The sequence below is a fragment of the Paroedura picta genome, chromosome 2, assembly GCF_049243985.1.
Source record: "Paroedura picta isolate Pp20150507F chromosome 2, Ppicta_v3.0, whole genome shotgun sequence".
Taxonomy (NCBI): domain Eukaryota; kingdom Metazoa; phylum Chordata; class Lepidosauria; order Squamata; family Gekkonidae; genus Paroedura; species Paroedura picta.
Window position 1 is genome coordinate 143,599,445 of NC_135370.1, and position 23,121 is coordinate 143,622,565.

At 41.3% G+C, this 23,121-nt stretch overlaps 1 protein-coding gene across 4 annotated transcripts in view; it reads left to right on the forward strand.

The window, feature by feature from the left end:
* Positions 1-23,121, forward strand: part of AKAP6 (A-kinase anchoring protein 6) — a 320,657-nt gene that overhangs the window by 102,289 nt on the left and 195,247 nt on the right. For all 4 annotated transcript variants that reach the window (XM_077323052.1, XM_077323054.1, XM_077323053.1 and 1 more), the window contains 2 exons: positions 5,108-5,230; positions 12,882-12,978. In XM_077323052.1, the coding sequence (XP_077179167.1) occupies positions 5,108-5,230; positions 12,882-12,978 (220 nt within the window). The remainder of the gene's footprint in view (positions 1-5,107; positions 5,231-12,881; positions 12,979-23,121) is intronic.

Here is a 23,121-nt window from a genome sequence, read left to right on the forward strand (position 1 = left end):
CTCATTTCATTTTGACTTTCTTCAGTCATATTGTCATTATTTTTCATTGGTATTCTGATTGCAAATGCTAATGCGCAGAATAGGCCCAGTCCAGTTTTCAAAAGACTCATGCAAATAATTATTGCCTTCAGGTATTTTTCAATATTTCACAAAGGCCATAAATAATAATCAGAGGAATATTAAAAGCCTGTGCTCCATTACGTATTCAAGCTTATCCTGGCAGTTCTTTTAGTTGCCACAGAACATCATCCAGTGCTAGTCAAACGTAAGGATGTGCAAGACCAGCAAATAATATCAGCAGTAAGGGAATTTATTAAGAACCATTGTGAAAAGAGATCTGAAGCACTTTGAACCCAAAGCTTATTCTGCTGCTGTATTTCACTCTTATTGATCGGAAGCAAGCATGAGTCATTCAAAAGCGCGAGTTGAGATTTCTTTGAGAAGACAGTAAAACCACAACTTGCTTAGGGCTCGCATACATCTACTTCCTGGCAGTGTCATTCTGGTGACTTCCAGACCACTCACTTCACCTCTGGAACTTAAAACTCTGGGAACAACAAGACTCCAGCATTTCGGTCCCTCAAAGAGTTTGCTCAGCGGTGCCAAGTGACCGAGTCTCAAGTTGGTGAGGAAGCTCTGCAGATAACAGGAAGAAATTACTCAGTACCAGCACTAGATGTTACAGGAAGGTGGGGTTGGCCCAGAAAAATCAGCCCAAAATGCACTCAATAAGTGACTAGTTCATCATGTCTGTCACAAATGTGAGCAGCACAATTGTCCGCTAGCACACGAAAGTCAACAAAGACAACACATGTAGAGTAAAGAGAACATCCATTAGATTGATGCTGGTTAGAATTTTATGATGTTAAAAGGAGGATTGAGAGACGACTTTGTAGACAACTTTTGCTGAAAAAACTTGCAGTAAGAATAGCTGTACTGCGGTGAAGCCTCCAGGTGGTGCTATTTACTTAGGCAAAGAGATTTAGGAACTGGTCAATGTTATCCCTCCTCTGATAGTAATTTTCAGTGTCAGGCTTTTAGTATTCTAAATAATTTTCAATTTCTGCAGTTGTTTTCATTTGAACAGTGTCCATAAAATTTTATAGACATCATCTGAAAAATCGTGGGATTATAGTGATTCGTGCCTTCTACTAGCAAAGGGGCTTTTTCTGTGACATAAATAGCCCCTATAATATTTCCCAGTACTTATATGTCATTTTCTAGCTTTTATTTTATACTATTCTGTTCTCTACCAGAGCAACACATACTTGTCATAGTGACACTGCAGCCTTTGCTGACACTGCGAGGGTGACATTTATATTCTTCTAACAAACAGTTCTCGTTTATCATAGCTTTATATTATATTAGTGATATGTATGTATGGTTGGTTGTGTACATGTCTCAAAACTGCAATTTCAGTATCCCCTTCTACTACAGTTACCATGATGTAGCTTTGCAGCATTTATTGAACTGGGGAAAACATAAAATATAGACTGCTGACATTATTCAGCTTTTAAATAGGAGAAACGGTACTTGCTGTAATCCTAAAAATACTTTGCTGGGAATAAACCTGAAATTAATAAAATGGGACTTTCTTCTCAGTTTTACCTGTTTAGGAGTATTCCGATAATATACTCGTTTGTAAATTGATAGTAGTTCCAAGTGGTCTTGGGCGGGGGGGGGGGTCCCTTCAATGGCATGTTTTCATGGATTTTAATAAACTGATTTCAAGAAGACAGCAATGTTGGTGTGAAGTAGGAGAACAAATTTTGAGGCCAGTGGCACCTTTAAGACTAACAAAGTTTTATTTCAGTTGTAAACTTTCATGTAGGAAAAAGAAGAGTTGGTTTTTCTATGCCACTTTTCTCTACCAGGAGCCTCAAGGCTGCTTACATTACGCTTCCCTTTCCTCTCCCCACAACAGACACCCTGTAAGGGAGGTGAGGCTGAGAGAGCCCTGATATCACTGCTTGATCAGAATAGCTGTATCAGTGCTGTGGTGAGCCCAAGGTCACCCAGCTGGCTGCATGTTGGGGAGCAAGGTATCAAACCCGGCTTGCCAGATTAGAAGTCCACAATCCTAACCACAACACCAGTGCACATCACACTCCATCTGACTATGTTGGTGTTAAAGGTGTAATTAGACTCAAAATTTGTTAATATTGTTATCATATTGCTATCTTTCACATTGCCATAGAAGTCATGTGAAACAGGTATATGTGTGCATATTCAAATAATATGCACAAATTAATGGTACATCACTGCAGTCAGCCCAATATCCAGGACTGTGTGTCACACTGGTCAGAAGTGGAGAAAGTGGCTGTATCCAGTTCTTCTCCCCACTCTTACCCCCCTCCACCTATCAGACAGCCAACCATTGAGATTGCAGTTATTTTACAGGGCTCTTCCAGGGCAGCCTGGGCTACTGTGCATGCACATCATTGGTCTAGGCACTCAGATCTGGTTTAAAGTAGCTTCTCTCAGGAATTTGAACACTAAGGCCCATTATGCACGGAGGTGAAGGTCCGCATTCGGGGTGGAATGGCGTCGCCTAAAATCACCGATAATGCACGGCGCCGGCTGCAACTGGCCACAGATTTGGTGCATGCCGCCGAAAAAGCCACGTTAGCGAAACGTGGAAGAAAGCGCCTCTTCTGGGCAGCCAGGGCGCAACCAGAAGCGTCGCCGCGTACATAATCGGTTACTCTGGGTTTTGCTGCTGTTGCGTCCCGTCTCGTGCATAAGCGGTTTGCTTCGCTTCTTCCCCCTCCGTGTTTTCCATGTGACCCGAAATCGCCGTTTACGTGGCCATGCATAATGGGCCTAAGAGGTTATTAATCCTGCCCCACTTGCAAGCCCATCCGTTTCTGTCTTTCCTCCCCAGTGACTTTTATGCTTTAAATGTTTTTAAATTGACTGAATCCAAGACCGAGTAAGGCATTCTTCTCTTCCCTCTGCCATGCCCTTTGCCACCTGAGAAGGATACTTCAGGTGTGTCCCCAAATCTAATCCATGCAGGATACATATGGCAGCACGAATCACAGGTGGCATGTGACAGTACAGACCTTGTTAAAGAGTCTAGGAATTTTGCCTCACACAATCAGCTTAGTGTAATGGCTAGGAGTGATGTTTTCTAATCTGGCAAACCAGATGTGATTCCCCGCTCCCCCACATGCAGCCAGCTGGGTGACCTTGGGCTTTCCACAGCACTGATAAAGCTGTTCTGACCAAGCTGTAATATCTGGGCTCTCTCAGCCTCACCTACCTCACAGAGTGTCTGTTGTGGGGAGAGGAAAGGGAAGGCAATTGCAAGCCACTTTGAGACTCCTGGTGGAGAAAAGCAGCATATAAGAACCAACTCTCCTTCTTATATAAGAGATTCTGTTATGCACAAGCCTGTTTCAAAAAACAAATCACCTTTTCAGGACTGAAGTGGTGTAACATGATTCACAAAAACTATTTTATGTCTTTGTTGCTTTTATGATGTCCGATAGATATGTTTTAAAATTAATATATGCACTCTGTAACAAGGAAAACCATCTGAGAGTTTTCTTAGGATTTTCTTGGCAATTTTTTAAAAAGATGCCAGGTCTAGGTCGAGAAAGAACATGGTAGGTGAACCAGATCAAAATGGACACCAGCCAGAATGCTGAATGGCTGAGGGAGGTGGTGTGGAATTGGGGATTGTGATGACAGCTGTGCCATGAAATCCCCAATAGATGCACATGACAGAATAGCTGACAACAACAAGAAGAAAAATAGAATGTTCAATATACTTTTAGGATATACCACCTACACAATTTCTACTTGGTTCTTATTCAGTAATAGCTACCCTAAGATGTGTGAACCTTAGGCCACACCATGAAAAATCTTGACTTTATGGATTTAGAAATTCTGAGAATCAAAAGACATCAGTAGTTCATTATTCCTATTTCCCCCATTTCAGTCCTTCAGTGACATCATTCATTTTCATGCTTGTTGTATAGATTATGATAAGAATACTGCATTGCCGGCTCCTAGATTATCTCAGTCTTCCTAATTCCAATGTTACCCTTCCTTCATCACCAAAAGCCATCAAATCTGAGATGTCTAGAGCTAGGGGGGAGGAAAACTCACAACAAAGCTGTGAGACCATCTTATAAGATGCTTATGAGAACCTATGAGATGGCAGTGTGAAAGGCTAAATGTGAGATAACACCAAGCTCTGTCTCCTGATGGATGATCGGTCAGATGCCCCTCCAGTCACATTGGAATGGTGCTTGGAGGTGGTGGCAGAATGGCTCAAAGCAAGCTGCTGAACCCTTAAAAGATGGAGGTCCTCTGGCTGGGAAGTGCACCTCCCCAGGCTGGAAGCAGTGCAGCTTACTGCTGCAGTCAGCCAGGAAGCTGGGATGGATTTTTGCTACTTCCTTACCGATGGAAGGTCAAGCCACAAAAGTAACACAGCTGGTGTTTTCCTATCTAAGCCAAGCAAAACTACTAGTGCCCTATCTGGCCCCAGAATACCTAGCCCCCATGATCCATGCAATAGTCACCAACAGATGATTTCTTTGTGGGCCTACCCTTGACCTGTTCCAGAACTTGCAGCTGGTCCAAAATGCAGCTGCCTGAGTTCTTACACAAATGCTGTGGAGAGCTCTCATAAGACCTGTATTACAGCAGTTGCATTGGCTTCCAGTCAAGTTCTGGATCCACTTCAAGGTTTTAAACCTTCAAGGCCTTGCACAGTCTGGACCCTGCATATCTGAGGGACCGCCTCTCTGTATACCTTCCTCAGAGAGCACTCCATTCTAGTAATACCAACCAACTAAGGATCCCTGGCTGATAGCTGCCTATTTATGGTTTTAATTTTAGATGGTTTTAATGATCTTAATAATAGTTGTAACGTTTATTTTTATTGTTATTGTATATTTAGATGTTGTTCAATGCTCCAAGACAGCTAGTCTGAAAAGGAAGATATATAAATCAACATAATAAATAAAGAATAATAAATAATTGCTGGGAACAGATAAGTACAGAAGATTTATAGTTACAATAAAAATATTTACTTGACCATCCTTTTACATGCTTTTTCTTGTTGCTTTTCCCCCTTCTCTTGTCCTGGAAGGGTTTTGTCAGCAAGCTGGATGAATTCATTCACTGGTTAAATGAAGCCATGGAAACAACGGAAAACTGGACTCCTCCTAAGGCAGAAACTGACAGCCTTAAACTGTACCTGGAAACACACCTGGTAGGACAGCATTACACTATGATTCAAGTCAATAACATACCCTGTCCAGCTTTTCATTTTATTTACTTATTAAATCCTACAAACTTCATTTTAAGGCAGTAATGTAATCTTGTTGAGTGCATTAAACTGAAATTTCATCAGGTTCATGTTTCCCCCAAAGAAAACAGGTTCATCTTTTAAGGTTCCCCTTTTGAGCCCATGGCTGAAGAGAGGTGGGATAAACATGTATCTAATAAATTATTCAGTCTTTTAAGCAAGTGTTGTGGAACAAAGACTGTTTTTATAGAAGCCAGTATGGTGTGGTAATTATTATCTTCAGGAAAATAAATCGCACCACCAAATGAAAGTAATAAGTAAAGGAAAAAATGGCTTTGCACTGACATTGTAAAATTTAAACAAGAATTCTTGTAATATTAATGAAGTTCTCATTATCAAGAAAATACTACTTTTTCTGCATTCTAAAATTCTGCCATTAGATCATTTAAACGTTTTACGTGATGTGAGTTTTTATCGCACATTGGTGTTTTTGTTCTAAAGGAAATACTGGAAAGTAACAGGCAACACTTGCATGGTGATGATCTAGAATCTGTAAGCAGGCTGAAATGATAGGATAGATTAAAAACACTTTAGGACTGAAGGTGCGAACAAACCAATTCAGCTGACCACATGTTGGCTATGGTCCTGGCTAGCATTTCCCAGGATGCATTTGCTTCCATGCCCTGAGTGTGACTTTCTTGTCTCTCCCCTCCTATGACAGTCCAAAATACTTTCTCCAGGTGAAAATTCATGGTCCTATGGAAATGGATCCAAACCATTTACTTTTCCATATTACTAAGCATGATATAGTGGTTAAGAGTGGTAGCCTCTAATCTGGAGAACTGGGTTGGATTCCACGCTCTTCCACATGCAGCCAGCTGGGTGACCTTGGGCCAGTTACAGTCCTGTTACAACTGTTCTTGCAGAGAAGTTCTGTCAGAGTTCTCTCAGCCCCACCTACCTCACAGGGTATCTGTTGTGGGGAGAGGAAGGGAAGGTGATTGTAAGCCACTTTGAGACCCTTTTGGATAGTGAAAAGTGAGGTATAAAAATGTCCCCTTAGTGAGGCTGGTAATGTCTCATATACTATGGGGGAATTAAAAGAAAACAGGTCAAAGGTTCCCCAGGACATGTAAAGATAATTATGCAGTCTAGTAGATGGTGCCCTTGAAGTATAATGATGAATACAATATAATATGGGAATGGACTGTAATTTCTTTTGGACATAACTGTAGTGGTAGGCATGTTTGTGTTTTGAGGCATTATGAGCCCTAACAGTCTGTTTTCCCCTGTACATTGAAATATAATGTCTGTCTGTTACCTTTATGGGAAGCAGATGATAAATTATTTAATAAGAAGCATGTTTGACACTAGAAGATAGAGTTAGTCACTGCTTTGTGATCTATATTTGATTAATTAGAATGTCAGTTTTTTCATTGGTATTGGTCTGGCAAAAAGTCTAATCTGTGTTTAAACAGAAGTCTCTGGAATTAAGTTTCCATTAAGTGCAGTGTCAGAATTATCTTGATACTCTATTTACATTTGGCACCAAAGTACAGAAAGGGAAAGGTAGGTGCTTAGCTTCCCAAAATCTTCTGTTCAGTTGGATACTTCTTCTTGCCATATTTAAACAAGCCCTGTTCTAAGCCAGTTTTTTTAGGGTTTATTCTTGATGGATCTATTTTTTCTCTCTGCTGCTTCTTTTCTCTGGATTACACTAACACAGGATATCTGTCTGTTACCCTCTTTGTAGCTGTTTTAACAACATCTGAAAATATACCTGCTTTTCATAGTCTTTAACCTCTAAGCTTTACCTTCCCATTTATTTTCTGTCACTTTAGAATCCCTTTACCATTCCCTCTCTTAAGTTTTTTTTAAAGAATGAAGCCTACAACAGCACTTATTTAGAGCATGCTTAATAGATTTTTTATTACTGTTAAGAGAAACTGCAGCTTTTAGGGACTAGGGTCAGTTGAGGAGCCTGCCTCTTCCGCCTTCTACTATGGCCCATTAAGCAGAGATCTGATTTTACCCCCCCCCCTCCCTGGGAGACAACATGATGTGAATTTGGCATGAGTATAGCTGATGGTTCATATGGAACCACCCAGTTCACCCGCTGGTTGTGTGTGATGAAGGTGCTGAAGAATTCACAGTACTTCCGTGGATATTATTGAGCTAATATATGAACAGAGAAGAGACTAAGTATCTCTCTTCAGCAGATGGTCAGCCCAGTGAGTTTTAATAGTCCTGATCATCTGTTTGGCAAGCGTGTGAATGGAGTTTCTCTTGCCAGCTATATAAGTTCAGCCAAATGCTGCCTGTGAAGGTTTGTGGATCAGAGTTCCAATGAACACATGGAGACGTGATCCTGGATAAAGTTATACACACAGTTCCTAGCTGAAGTGGACATCTTTTTAAACCTCCCACAGCTCCCCTTACCATATATAAGTTGCCCTTGCTGATGTCAGCCAAATATTGAGGACTCTTTGCTCTGGCAAGATTAGGCTAGCCGGGCCATGGCAATTCCAAATGCAGTTTCCTATATTGGTCAGGTTTATATCATTATTTTGAGACTCTTGCATCTATATTTCAGCTATTGGTAAAGCTGTTCAAATTTTTAAAAATCTTTATTGCATTAAAAGTCCAATTCCTACAAGGAAATCCCCTCAGCAGGGACTGATCAGAGCTAGTGTCAGCTGTGTTCTCAGACCATTCACTGACTCCTGACTAGGCCATTCAGTTTTGTCTGTTTTCAACTTTGAGAGGAACAACTGAGGTCTGTCAGGATTAGCTAGAATATTTCACTGAAGTGAAGATTCCACCAAATTTAGGAAGGTACTTTGAAGCAACTAATTCAAATTTCATTTAATGGCCACAGTAAGAGGAGAAATCAAGTACCTGTAGTAATCATTTATTTTTCTGAAAACTTTTATTTCTTCCTTCCCGGTACCATATTAAAAGTACTTGTTCACCCCATTAAACCATAAGTAATTTTCAGAATATATACTCCACTATATTGAAAATTCTTTTATTCTTCCTTTTCAAAAGATAGCTGAAATCTTCCAACTTTTCTCCCCTCATTTGGTTTGATGTATTGTTTGAAGTCTTGGAAAGAAGTAAAAGGGGAAATCGTTTAATTACGAGAATTGGTGGATTTCAGCACTTTCTTCTATTGATTTAGAAAATCCCATACCCTCAACCACTGTTAATATTCAGATTCAACGTTTAGATATTCATTTTAAGAATCCAGTTTTTGGATTTGGGGTTTTCCCTCCCCAGAAGACAATTTATTTGGCTATAAATAAAGAAATCTTTGCATTAGTGTTAAAGCCCGTTGTACCAGTAAATACAATGGGCGCTAGCATGGTGGGAGGCTGGAGCATCCTGTATGGAAGCTTTGTTGCCTGTGACTTGTTGAAAGAAAGCAAGAGAGAGAGAGAGAGAGAAGAGACAGAGAAATATAGAGAGGAAGAGAGGGAGAGAGAGAGAATGAAAGAGAAAGAGGGACAATGAAAGACAGACAGAGAGGGAGAGAGATAAATAAATTGAGAGAGAGAGAGAGTAAGAAAAAGAGTGAAAGAAATTGAGAGATAAAGAAAGGGAGAGAGGGGGATATAAAGAAAGAGAGAATTAGAAAGAGATAGAAAGGAGAGAGGAAGAATGGGAGAGAGGAAGAAATGAAGAGTCAGATAGATAGAGAGGTGGAAAGAAACAGAGAGTGAGGAAGCGCGAGGGAGAAGCGAGAGAGTAAGAAAGAGAGAGAAAGCTAGACATATAGAGGTAGAGCAAGGAAGTAAGAGAGAAAGAGAGAGTGAGTCTCACACTGGAATGGGCCGGCACATCTGCAGCAGGGCTTGGCAGGGCTTTTGGGGGGGGGATACCCGCTCCTGCCCCCCCCTCCCCAGGGCTGAAAAGGTGTGGTGAAGCGTAGCAGGGCTTGTTGGTCAGGGGGAACTGGTGGCAGGCTCACAGCTCCCCCCGGGAAGCCCTCTCAGTCACAGGCAACTGCCGGGGGCTCCCTTCCAACTTGTGCTACTTTGGGCAGAAAAAATGGCCGAAGTTAGGGCAGGACACATGGATGGAAACTTGGAACCAGTATGTGGAACAACAGCTCCCCCTCCCTCAGTTGACATTTTTTGATGTCACAAATGGCATGGGGTAGAAGGAAGGGAAAGCTGAATGTCTCTCCTGCTACTGCATTGTGCTTCTGAGCCAGCTCCCTTATCCCAGATTTATACGCCACCCCCCTCGGTAGTATTGTCTTGGGGCAGTTTACACAACATAAAATTCAATAAAACCAATACATTTAAGAAATATAAAATTAAGATAATTTAAAATGGGAGGGGGTTGTTTTTTTAAGGTGACCTCAGGGTCAGACATGAAATGTGAGTCATGTTGGGCAGAATCATTAGTTCAACTTGCATTCTATGTATATCAGCATCATATATAAATATGATGGGATTCCACCTGTCGCTGTACTTGGCTTAACCAAGCCTTAACTTCAACACTGACCTCCTTGAAAGGATGCCAGTGCCTTTCTACAGAAAAGCCTGCAAAGCTGGAATTGGAAGTCCTTTTCAAATGGCCTTTGGGCATAAGTGTCAGTCTTTTCATATTTTCACCTGAAAAATTCTGTTCTTGACACTAGACCTGTTCAGTCTGCTGGTGTCAAGTTATTTTTTTTCCCTGAGAAATGAAAAGCTCGCCTTCAAGGATTAAGAGGAAGGGAAATGTGCACACCTGAGTGAAAATAATGTGACTAGCTAGCAGCTACCATCTATTTTCCTCTCGTTTGCTCTGACGCTTTTAGTTTGTGAAAAGAGTTCCCCCCTTAAGACCAATGTGTTATTGCTTAATCTGTTGCTGGATTTTGCTATGAGTGCTTGGTAGCAAATTAGATGCCAAGTCTGACTTTTGTGTAACTGTAAAATTGCAAATCAAGCCCCAGAGTTTTTGGCCCATCTTTATTCATCATATTTTACTTCTTCAGTCAACATTATTACTGGTTAATAGGTGCACCTGTAAATCAAGCTGCATTGTATACTTGATACGCTATGTTAAATGAATCTTTTCTAGGGCAGCAAGTCTATTTTTTCTAATGAAGAAGAATACCTCATCTTTTCCAATTTTCCTATCAAACACATCCACATCATCTTGAGGCAGAGCCGCATCCAGCTGCATCTATGCTCTGCTTCAATTACATGAAATTACCCAACCTACTCTCGGGTCCTTTAGGTTTTCTTTTGCTACAGGAGGCGCCTGCTTGGTGCATCTCTTGTGAAGTGCATGATTACAAACTATTCAACACAAGCCTGTTTTAAGTAAACAGTAAATTAAATATTGTCAGGGCTTGTTCAGGCTTGCTTTTATGAAAAAGGGACTTCCAGGAAAAAGGGTTTCATGAAAGTGAAGCTTTAAGGAATGGAGTCGGACAAAGAACTAAGGTTTTTCCTCTCTTTTGAATGCTTGACCCTGCTTATATTTTTGTTATCTCCTCATTTCCATCTAGGTTTAGAGCCGTTCAACTTTTAAAGAAATCAAAAGTTATGGGCAGGGGACCTCAGTTTTAGATGTGAATGCTTTTCTTGAAAATCAGGGCTTTTCCACACATCTAAAAAAAAATAGCATCACACCAGCTATTCAAAATCACACCCCCCCCCCGCCCGCCATTTCTCACCTTCATGCGCTCCTGCTTTCTTCTGCTGCTCTTTGCTGCTTCCTGGCACTCTGCATGGCTGCCTGAAATGGCGGAGGAGAGGGAAGCACTATACATGCAACTCTCCCACCGCCTGTCACTCATGGCAGGCAGCCAATCACATTTATTCCTGTTTTAAAGGGACAGTGATGCAACTATGTACTCAAGGAGCCCAAAAGACTAGTATCCTGTTAACCTCACAGTTTGCAGCTCAGGGTTTTGTGTGTAAGATCCAGCACAGGAGGAAGCATTGAACCAGCACCGTTGGGCCCCCATCTGGTTGTACCAGGCAGTTAAGACTGAGATCTCTGGCCTCTTGTGATGAGAGGAAGGAGGGTGAGGGTGTGTCACTTTTTGCTTGCTTTTTAATCAGGTGAGAGTTGTGTGTGTGTGTGTGATCTATGTGAGAGGTGATTCTGGATTTATGTTTTATTTATGTTTTAGGTTTCTAAGAGGTGGGTCTGTGGATTAAGTGTGGGTTCCTTCCTTTCTTGGAAGACAGAATGGGGTGAGAGGTAGTGCCATGATTTGTCATCTTTGGGATTGCACTTTCAATGCACTTTACAAGTGGATTTTCCTGTTCCACACTGGGAAATCCTGCTGCAAAAGCACATTTAAAGTGCATTGTCCAATGTGTGTGGAATGGGCCCTCAGACTCTCAGCAGCTTTCAGTTCCATTCATTATGGTATCCTTATGGAGGCACCATTCTTCAGAAGTTGGTGCTGGGAGACTGATATTCAGTTGGACTCAAACTTACTGCTAGATAAGCAGTAATACCTCAACCTGCCCAAGCACTAAAAATATGAAAGTCTTCTTTATGGAGAAATAAAAACTTGTCCATAAAATTCTGCAGGCCTTAGTTTGTTAAGTCTTATTTGCAGCCGATCATATTCAACAACCATAGAATCATAGAGTTGGAAGGGATCTCCGGGATCATCTAGTCCATCCCCCCGCACAATGCAGGACACTCACAACCCTATTTTTCATACACTGTAACCTGCCACTCCCTTGAATCTTCACGGAATCAGCCTCTCTGTCAGATGGCTATCCAGCCTCTGTTTAAAAATTTCCAAAGAAGGAGAACCCACTACCTCCCAAGGAAGCCTGTTCCACTGAGAAACCACTCGGTTAAGAACTTCTGGAGGCTTCTGGATCTTTGTTGCCCTCCTCTGGACACACTCCAGTTTGTCTACATCTCTCTTCAACTCTGGTGCCCAAAACTGAACACAGTTCTCCAAGTGAGGCTGAACCAGAGCAGAGTAAAATGGAATTCCTATTATTTCTTTGATATGCTATGTATAAATGTTAAAAAATTACAGAACAAACCAAAACAGAGTTACATCCTTCAAAACCCCTTGATATAAAGGGCTTACAAAGATGTAACAGTTATTCTTTAGCATAAAAACAGTAGTTGTGCTGAATATGAGCTGTTGTGAAGCAATAATATTAATTGTACCTGTAAAGGCAAAGGTGATCAACTGTAGGATGATTATTCCAATATGAAGTGGCTGCAACATATTAATGGTATGAATCTGGTGTTAACAAGTGGTGCTAAGAGGTATTTACAGACCATTTACCAACATTTGAAAATGTTAAAAAACTGGAAATGAGGGTCTCATTTGCAATGGCTTCTATTTTATATTATTGCAGATACAGTCTATGGGTTTCAACTTTTCATTAAAAAAAACACTAATAAATTTCTAGATTTGTCAGCTGTTTCAACATAGATGCACTTTGCTAATCTTACGGCAACATTTTGAGCTTAGTTCCAAAATATCAGTTGTTTTTAAAATTTCAAATGAGTATGACTGTTGAGTAAATGGGACTGTTGTTCTTGATAAAAGTCACAGGAGTAATTTTGTATGTGTGTTTTATGCTAACATGCCTCTTTGATTCTCATGCACATATTTCCCTTGCAGAGTTTTAAGCTGAATGTAGATAGCCACTGTGCATTAAAGGAAGCCGTTGTAGAAGAAGGACGCCAGCTTCTTGATCTTATAGTATCTCACAAATCAGGTAAATCCTTCTGAAATATTGCAAGTCTTTATGTCTCCCAACTATTAAAGAATAAAGAAGCATTGCGGTAAATTACTGCATATATTCACTTCCTTATGTATTATTAATATTTACATTATCAGTTTGACCTTCAAGATTTATAAATGTTTCATATACTGCATACAATGCTGTGATACTTATAAAATGAAATACTGCCTGTGAATAGTCTGCTCATTTTATTTTGGTCTCGCTGCTCAGCTGAGTTTCAATTGAAATTACATCACTGAAAACTTCACGCTGACATGTCCTTTGATGTAGGAGCAATGGAAATAACATTACGATGATAAATTAGGATTTCAGATCTATACACATATATATTTTTACATAGCTGGCCTGAGTAATTGCATTGGTAAAGGCTCTTTTGCCATTTGAGCTAATTCTTACTGCAATTTTAAAGTATTTATTAGGGAAGATTTCCTTTGGTTATGCTTGTCAACTTCACTGTAAGCCTTAAGTCTGAATAAAAAAGTTTTATTTTTTTAAATTTTTATTTTAAAAGACCAGACAACAATACAAGAGCTCCCCAGGCAGAAATGGCTGCTTTGGAGAGTGGGCTCTGAAGCATTGTACCCTTTTGAAGCCCCACTTCCAAACCTCGCTTTCACTGGGCTCAGCTAACGTAGTCTGTTGCTTGGCTGGTGATGTCTGCCCTTCTGAAGCCTGAGGCCTACTGTTGGCAATTGCGGTTCCTTTTGTTGTCCGCAAAGTCATATTGTTGTCAAATAAAACTGGAAAAACTAGTCCTCCCCCACAAAGTCTCACTGTCTACTTTCCTGTAAAATCTCAAGCTAACCCTACTTGGAATTCTGGGCCACTTATGCTTTTTATTTCATCGGACCTTCATGGCAAATACTGATTTTTATGTAACAGGACAGGCTTGAGAAAAGTCACTTCTGCCCCTTCATCTCTCCAGCCAGCTGCTTGTTCACCAGTTACAGTTATAGGATCTAAATATTCCTTATTTAGATCTTCCTACACTTTCCAGACTCTCAGGACCCTTGCTGATCTGTCTGTCTGTCTGTTCGTTTGCACCAAAAAACATTAACTGTTGCTGGTAAGGGCTGGTCATAGCCCACAGCCCACTCCACCCCAGCCTCAACCTGCAAGCCTCTACCATTCTCTCTACTATCACTACTCATTTCTAGACTATAAATATCACCTTTGCAGGCGAAAATGGCTGCTTTGGAGAATGAACTCTGAGGCATTGTGCTGTTTTGCGGCCCTACCTCCAAACCTCAATAAATATTTCCATCCCAGGGATAGCCATCCTCCGGGGGGGTGGGGTGGAGATCTCATAGAATTACAGCTCATCTCCAGACTATGAAGATTAGCTCTCCAGGCAGAAATGGAGGCATTTAAGTGTGGATAGGGCTGTTGTGCAAAATAAACATTTGAGGCCTCCCACACAAGTTGTTTTTGAGATCAAACACTTGAGACCTACTGCACAGGGTAGTTGTGTAGATGAAACAGGAGCCAAAAGAACCCCTGCAACAGCATCCAGTTTCATCTGCACAACAACCTTGCGTTGTATGCCTCAAATGTTCAGAGAGTGGTGGAGAAGAGACATGCATGGCTTGGCTGTGTTTTTCCTGCAGTAGCGAAGCCAGCCACAGCAGTATGATAAGTGAGAATGGGCTTTTCTGTGGCTTCCCTGTAAGCCAACGGTTAGGCAGAAGGGGAAAGCTTTACCCCCTTAAAAGGAAAGCACACACATGCCCACAGATTCCCCTGTATTGCTCTCAGAAATGTGTCCCTCACCTCAGTTGGTGGCAGTTAGAGGCTCCCTTCACAGCAGGCCTGAAGGGAAGGCAGGTGCGGAATCCTGAGCAAGAGTAGCAATTTGCCCTGTGTATGTGTTTGTGAGGGGAAGATTCCACCAATATAAACATTTTGAACCTTCAGCATTTTGTCAGGTTGTATGGTCATGATTTTATGTATATAATATTATTAATCTCATAATCACGAAGTATTTACTATATTTATTGTGTCATTTCTAGAAACTGGCTTTAGCTTTCAATAGAATGCATTTTAAAAAAATCTATTATATATATATTTCACAATAAAACACAAAATATATTTTTGTTCAAAATCCACTTCCTTATACCTTTATTGTTGTTGTTATGTGCGAAGTCGTGTCCGACCCATCGCGACCCCATGGACAATGATCCTCCAGGCCTTCCTGTCCTCTACCATTCCCCGGAGTCCATTTAAGTTTGCACCTACTGCTTCAGTGACTCCATCCAGCCACCTCATTCTCTGTCGTCCCCTTCTTCTTTTGCCCTCGATCGCTCCCAGCATTAGGCTCTTCTCCAGGGAGTCCTTCCTTCTCATGAGGTGGCCAAAATATTTGAGTTTCATCTTCAGGATCTGGCCTTCTAAAGAGCAGTCAGGGCTGATCTCCTCTAGGACTGACTGGTTTGTTCGCCTTGCAGTCCAAGGGACTCGCAAGAGTCTTCTCCAGCACCAGAGTTCAAAAGCCTCAATTCTTTGACGCTCGGCCTTCCTTATGGTCCAACTTTCGCAGCCATACATTGCAACTGGGAAGACCATAGCCTTGACTAAACGCACTTTTGTTGGCAGGGTGATGTCTCTGCTTTTTAGGATGCTGTCTAGATTTGCCATAGCTTTCCTCCCCAGGAGCAAGCGTCTTTTAATTTCTTTGCTGCAGTCCCCATCTGCAGTGATCTTGGAGCCCAGGAAAATAAAATCTGTCACTATCTCCATTTCTTCCCCTTCTATTTGCCAGGAATTGAGAGGACCGGATGCCATGATCTTTGTTTTCTTGATGTTGAGTTTCAAGCCAACTTTTGCACTCTCCTCCTTCACCCGCATCAACAGGCTCTTTAGTTCCTCTTCACTTTCTGCCATTAGAGTGGTATCATCTGCATATCTGAGGTTGTTGATATTTCTCCCTGCAATCTTGATCCCAATTTGTGACTCCTCTAATCCCGCATTTCTCATGATGTGCTCTGCATAAAAGTTAAATAGGCAAGGCGACAGTATACAGCCTTGCCGAACTCCTTTCTCAATTTTGAACCAGTCAGTGATTCCATGTTCAGTTCTCACTGTTGCTTCTTGACCTGCATATAAATTTCTCAAGAGACAAATAAGATGCTCTGGTATTCCCATCTCTTTAAGAACTTGCCACAATTTGTTGTGCTCCACACAATCAAAGGCTTTAGCATAGTCAATGAAGCAGAAGTAGACGTTCTTCTGGTACTCCCTAGCTTTCTCCATGATCCAGCGTATGTTGGCAATTTGATCTCTAGTTCCTCTGCCTCTTCGAAATCCTGCCTGTACTTCTGGAAGTTCTCGGTCCACATATTGCTGGAGCCTAGCTTGTAGGATTTTGAGCATAACTTTGCTAGCATGAGAAATTAGTGCAATGGTGCGGTAGTTTGAACATTCTTTGGCATTGCCCTTCTTTGGGATTGGAATGTAAACTGACCTTTTCCAATCCTGTGGCCATTGTTGAGTTTTCCAAATTTGCTGGCATATTGAGTGTAGCACTTTTACTGCATCGTCCTTTAAGATTTTGAATAGTTCAACTGGAATGCTGTCACTACCACTAGCTTTATTGTTGCTCAGACTTTCTAAGGCCCATTTGACTTCACATTCCAGGATGTCTGGCTCCAGGTCAGTAACTACCCCATTGTGGTCATCAGGGATGTTAAGCTCGCTCTTGTATAGTTCTTCTGTATAATTTTGCCACCTTTGTTTAATCTCTTCTGCTTCTGTGAGGTCCCTACCATTTTGGTCCCTTATCATACCCATCTTTGCATGAAACGTTCTCTTCATATCTCCAATTTTCTTGAAAAGATCTCTGGTCCTCCCCATTCTATTGTTTTCTTCTATTTGTTTGCACTGTTCATTTAAGAAGGCATTCTTATCTCTTCTAGCTTTTCTCTGGAATTCTGCATTCAATTGGGTGTATCTTTCTCTTTCTCCCTTGCCTTTCACTTCCCTTCTCTCCTTAGCTATTTGTAAAGCTTCCTCAGACAGCCATTTTGATTTCTTGCATTTCTTTTTCTTTGGGATGGTTTTAGTTGCTACCTCTTGTACAATGTTGCGAACCTCCGTCCATAGTTCTTCAGGCACTCTGTCTATCAGATCTAATTCCTTAAATCTATTTGTCACCTCCACTGTGTATTCGTCGGGGATATGATTTAGTTCATACCTGAGTGGCCTAGTGCTTTTCCCTACTTTCTTCAATTTAAGCCTAAATTTTGCAACAAGAAGCTCATGATCTGAACCACAATCAGCTCCTGGTCTTGTTTTTATTGACTGGATAGAACTTTTCCATCTTTGGCTGCAGAGCACATAGTCAATCTGATTTCTGTGTTGACCGTCTGGTGATGTCCATGTGTAGAGTCGTCTCTTGGGTTGCTGGAAAAGAGTGTTTGCTATGACCATTGTATTCTCTTGACAAAATTCTACCAGCCTGTGCCCTGCTTCATTTTGTACTCCAAGGCCAAACTTGCCTGTTATCCCGGTTATCTTTTGGCTTCCTACTTTAGCATTCCAATCCCCCATGATGATAAGCACATCATTTTTGGGCGTTGCTTCTAGAAGGTGTTGTAGGGCTTCATAGAACTGATCAACTTCATCCTCTTCAGCAGCTGTGGTTGGGGCGTAGACCTGGATCACTGTGATGTTGAATGGTTTGCCTTGGATTCGAACTGAGATCATTCTGTCATTTTGGGGATTGTATCCCAAGACTGCTTTTCCTACTCTCTTATTGATTATGAAGGCTACTCCATTTCTTCTGCGAGATTCTTGTCCACAGTAGTATACCTGATGGTCATCTGAATTAAATTCACCCATTCCTGTCCATTTTAGTTCACTGATTCCTAAAATGTCGATGTTCAGTCTTCTCATTTCTTGTTTAACCACGTCCAGCTTGCCTTGATTCATGGATCTGACATTCCAGGTTCCTATGGAATAAAAATCTTTACAGCATCGGACTGTCTTTTCGCCACCAGTTACTTCCACAACTGAGCGTCCTTTCGGCTTTGGCCCAGCCGCTTCATTCATTCTGGCGCTACTCGTACTAGCCGTCTGCTCATCCCCAGTAGCATATTGGACACCTTCCGACCTGAGGGGCTCATCTTCCAGCGTCATATCGTTATGCCTATTGGAACTGTCCATAGAGTTTTCATGGCAAAGATACTGGAGTGGTTTGCCATTTCCTTCTCCAGTGGATCACCTTTTGTCAGAGCTCTCAGCTATGACCTGTCCGTCTTGGGTGGCCCTGCACGGCATAGCTCATAGCTTCACTGAACTACGCAAGCCCCCTTGCCACAACAAGGCAGCGATCCTTGAAGGATCTTTATAGTCAAAGCTTTATAGTCAAAGCTTATTCTGTTTCTGCATTGTAATTTGCATTGCATTGCAATATATTTATATATAGTTTTTAAATTGTTTCTCATTCTAAATTTTCTACTGCTTACATGAAAATCCATCTCTCCTCAAATTTCAAAATTGATCTGTGTCTAAAATAAGTTGCTAATTTTAGTTTATTTTCCCATTCTTCTAAGCTTAGACAGACATCTGATTTCCATGTTGCTGTGTAGCTGCTGCCACAATATATTAAAATATCTCTTCCAAAATGTGTGGTAATTTGTTAACAACTTTCCTAATAGCATATTCTTTACTGTCATAGGGAATTTAATATACTCTGCATTTCTCCCAGTACTTCCTTTCAATATCTTACATTTTACAAGACCACCATGTATGGTAAAAGGTCCTGTCAATATCTTGACATTTTCAACATTTTCCTTCGTAGTTTTCATCAATCTCTGGAAAACATTTTATACCAATTTTTTCTTGAAGCTGGACTGGCTTTGAAAATTTGAAAATTTCTTTTTCCCATGACCTTGGGTGCATAGGTATTCTGCATCCATTTAATCATACATTTCAATGTTCTTCTGTTTCTAAGTGAAATCTTTAACCGCTCCTGTGGAGCGGAATAAATAAAGCCCTAAGGGCTATTGGGGAGGAGTTAGGGCGGGCTCTGTCCGTGATAAAAACTCGCCGCTTTCTGCAAGACGCACACACACTCACTCGAACACACACTCCACCACCCACCCGCCGCCAGCTAACCCCCCACCCTCCCCAGACCCCTTTCCAACCCGCCGCTGCTTCCTGCAACACCGACAACCACTCCAACACACACTACACCACCCACCCGCCGCCAGCTAACCCCCACCCTCCACACAACACTTCATCACCCGCCCCAACAACCACCCGCAGCCTCTCCCCCAGCTCCCGTCCCCGTGCTTCCCAATCCCAGCCCAACTCATGCTTCCCACGGCCGATACCCGCTCCCCACGGCTGATCCCCGCTCCCCGCCACCGCACTGACCTTCCGCCAATCCTCCTAGTCCCTGCCCTCTCTTCCCTTCTGATTCCTGCTGCTGCCAGCCGCCGCGCCCTGCGCGGCGGCCGCCATGCCAGGACACACAACCACGCATGCGCCGACTCACGCGCATGCCTGGTCGCTCACACCGACACCCCGACGCGGCCCCTACAGGGCGCATGCCCAGACTATCCAGCAACTGAGCTTCCCGACGCCTGCGCCGCCACCCAAGCTGCGACACCACCCCTCCCAAGCCGCGCCTTCCTCCAGCCGCTGCAAGTACGGTAGGAGGACCGCGCCTAATGCCTAAACTCTGCCCGTTTTTACAAATGGGCTTTTTTACTAGTAATGTTATATAGCCAATTTAATAAATGTTATTTTTTGTAATCAGCTCTACCTTCTATGTTGATGCTCTTCTTAAGTCTTGAAATGGTTTGGTAGTATAGTGGCCATTGAAGGTTGATTACTTCATCTCTAATAGCTTGCCAGGACTTGAGTTTTCCCTGATCATTTACCATATTATGGTATGCTAAAATCCCACTTTTATTTCTTGTATTCTCTTCATGATAAGCTTCTAGTGGAGGTAAAGGTAAAGGTATCCCCTGTTCAAGCACCGGGTCATGTCTGACCATTGGGGTGACACCCTCTAGCGTTTTCATGGCAGACTCAATACGGGGTGGTTTGCCAGTGCCTTCCCCAGTCATTACGGTTTACCCCCCAGCAACCTGGGTACTCATTTTACCAACCTCGGAAGGATGGAAGGCTGAGTCAACCTTGAGCAAGCTGCTGGGACTGAACTCCCAACCTCATGGGCAGAGCTTCTGACTGCATGTCTGCTGCCTTACCACTCTGCGCCACAAGAGGCTCTTACCTCTAGTGGAGGTATAAGTGGACAATTTGGAGGACTCTATGGGGCTTTTCGCACGCCTTCAAAATTGCACAATGGTTGCCAATTGAAAACGCTACTGATTTGCCGTTATGCACAACGTCGTTGACAATCTGCCACACACCTGAAACCGATCTGCAAAAAGCGCTTCCTTGTAGCGCTTTCAGGGAAATCCCCATAAGTGGATTCACCCTCCGGAAAGCGATACACTCCTGCAACCAATCTGCAACACTAGCAAAAAAGACCTGTGCGTTAACATTGTTGTGGTTTCTACAAAGTCCCTCCCCCTGGCTCTCTCCTCTGATCTTCTGGTGAAGCGATCGCCATTTTTTTTTCTCAGAGCGAGCGGGGATAAACGCACCAGCGAGCCTCTTTCTGTTTAGAGGCTTCCCCGGCTTCAGTCCCTCCACAGAGTCACTAAGCACAAACAACAGAAAAGCCCGTTTGCTGATGTATTTTCCCTTTATTTTTTACACATTCATTCAGCCGAAAATCGGGCCCGTGAGAGGGGGGGGGGATTTTTTTTTTCACTTGGAGGGAGCGTGGCAACGATCAAACGACAGCTCAAACACACCAGGCAGCTGGATGGGTCTCTCCGTTGCAACGAATCAACACAGATTCGTTGCAATGGGTCTGTTTTTTTTTTTTTAAAAAAACTTTCTTAAAGGGAAAGGGGCTGTTTGGGAGCATGCTAACGGCTGCCCATTGGCTGCTTGACGGCCAAGGGTGGGACGAGCTCGGCAATAGCGCTTCCTTTCTAGCGATTTTTGCCGAGACCGGAAGCCTGTGGGAAACGCTACAAAACGCAACTGGATTCCACTACAAAGGCAGATATGCATAACGACGAATTGCACTATTTTAAATGGCGATTTTTCATTCAGTGACCAATTTGCTACAAAGATCCCGGTGCGGAAAGCCCCTATATGTTCCAACATATGAGTCATATTCTCAAGTCTGTAATTATATGACCCCTTTCTTGTATTATGATAGTTTTGGTTGATTTCCTTATCCATAAATCATTGTGGATGATTCAAATTTTACAATTCTTTGCCTTTGATTTTTAATAGTCTGCAATCCAGACCAAATATGCCACTTTATAATATATTTTTTTATTTGGAACTGCTAACCTTCCTCTCTTTTTCTTATCTTTAAGTATTTTAAAACTTATTCTTTGATTTTTGATATTCCAAATAAATTTATTCTTTCTTCTATATGTTTAGGCATATTTTTATGGCAATACATTCATTTTGATTTCTCTAATTCCACTCACCCATTACATTTTAATTTTTTTTTCATCTGGAGAAATCTGCTCATATCGAATTCCAGATCTTCTGATAATTGTTTTTGAAAATATTACAATTCTGTGCAGTCACATTTATTCCCCGGATATTTAATAGGATCTATGGCTACTGTGCATTCTATACTCTTTATAGAGCCAGCTTGGTGTAGTGGTTAGGAGTGCGGACTTCTAATCTGGCAAACCAGGTTTGTGTCTGGTACTTTGTTCTTTTTCATGTTCATTTATAATCTGGGAAATTTCTTAAATTGTTATTGTTTGATTTAAAATTATTTTATTTTCTGGTGTAAACTTTGTCTTCAGAATATAGAACCATAGAACATTTAAATATTCACTTTTTCCAATTTCTTGAACAGGCTTCTTTTTATAGAGCCCCAAGACAGTATTACTAAATTGTTCTTGTATTTCTTTTTCTGCGTATGTAACTATCTCCTTTCTTTACACATGTTATTATTCTTTTCCTTTCTCCTTCCTAAGACAGTACGCCAAATATCTGCTAGTTTTCTTTGCATGTTCAGAATTCCTTTGTTTTAAAATTTAATGTTTTGTACTTATATTTTTAACATATCTAATTGACATTTTAATTGTCTGATTTCTGCTAGCATATCTTTTTGGGATTTTTTTATGCTGTTGCTCCATTCTCTGAATTGTTCCTACTTTTATCTTAATTTGTTCTATCTCCCCCTTTTGGCAGCAGCTGCTAGTAAAATTCCTCTAATATAAACTTTACATGCTTCCCAAGTTGTACCCAAGAATGTTCCTTTTGTATTATTTATTTTAAAAACTTCTTCCTGTTATTTTTAGACTTGTTTTATCACATCAACATGGAGTAAAAGAACATCACTTGGTCTCCATCTTCTGCTTAGGTTTCTTCTTCGTTGCCAAATTATATCTATAGGGTTATGATTTGTGGATATTTTTGGTTGAATCTCTGCTTTGACTGGATTCATATTTAGAATTCTTTTATCCAACATTTGTCTATTTTTGAATGAATTTAATGTCTATCAGAAAAAATGTGAAATCTTTATCTTTTGGATGTTTGATCCTCCAGGCAACTTTGAATTCCATCTTTGAATTCCAACATTTCCAAAGGTTGGATTAGATTTTTTGGCAATTTCCCATGTTTAGAATTTCTAGATCTATCCTTCTTTGGATCTAAATTTATGTTCATGTCTCCAAAAATCATTATAGCTTCTTGAAATTCTACCATGGTTTTAAAAAATTCTGAAAAAAAATACTTTGGCATTATTTGTTGAGTATATTGTTGCTAGCCTCCTGGAAGTCTAATTTTTAAAATTAAATATCTTCCCTCTGGATTTCTTAATTCTTCTATTACTTCTAATTATGGGTTGTTTAGATAACTAGAATTCTGTAATTTTTGTTTAGGGCTGAAACAAGATATACTTACCTAATTTTAATTATTTAAAATATGCTCATATTTTGTCTTTATCACCATTTACACACTGGAGATTTTGTGCCAAGCTGTAGGCTGGAGTTTTAGTTGTGGCAAGTTGCCCCACCTCTTCCTGCATCCACACGAGGGAGCATTTGGCCTAGTGCACCA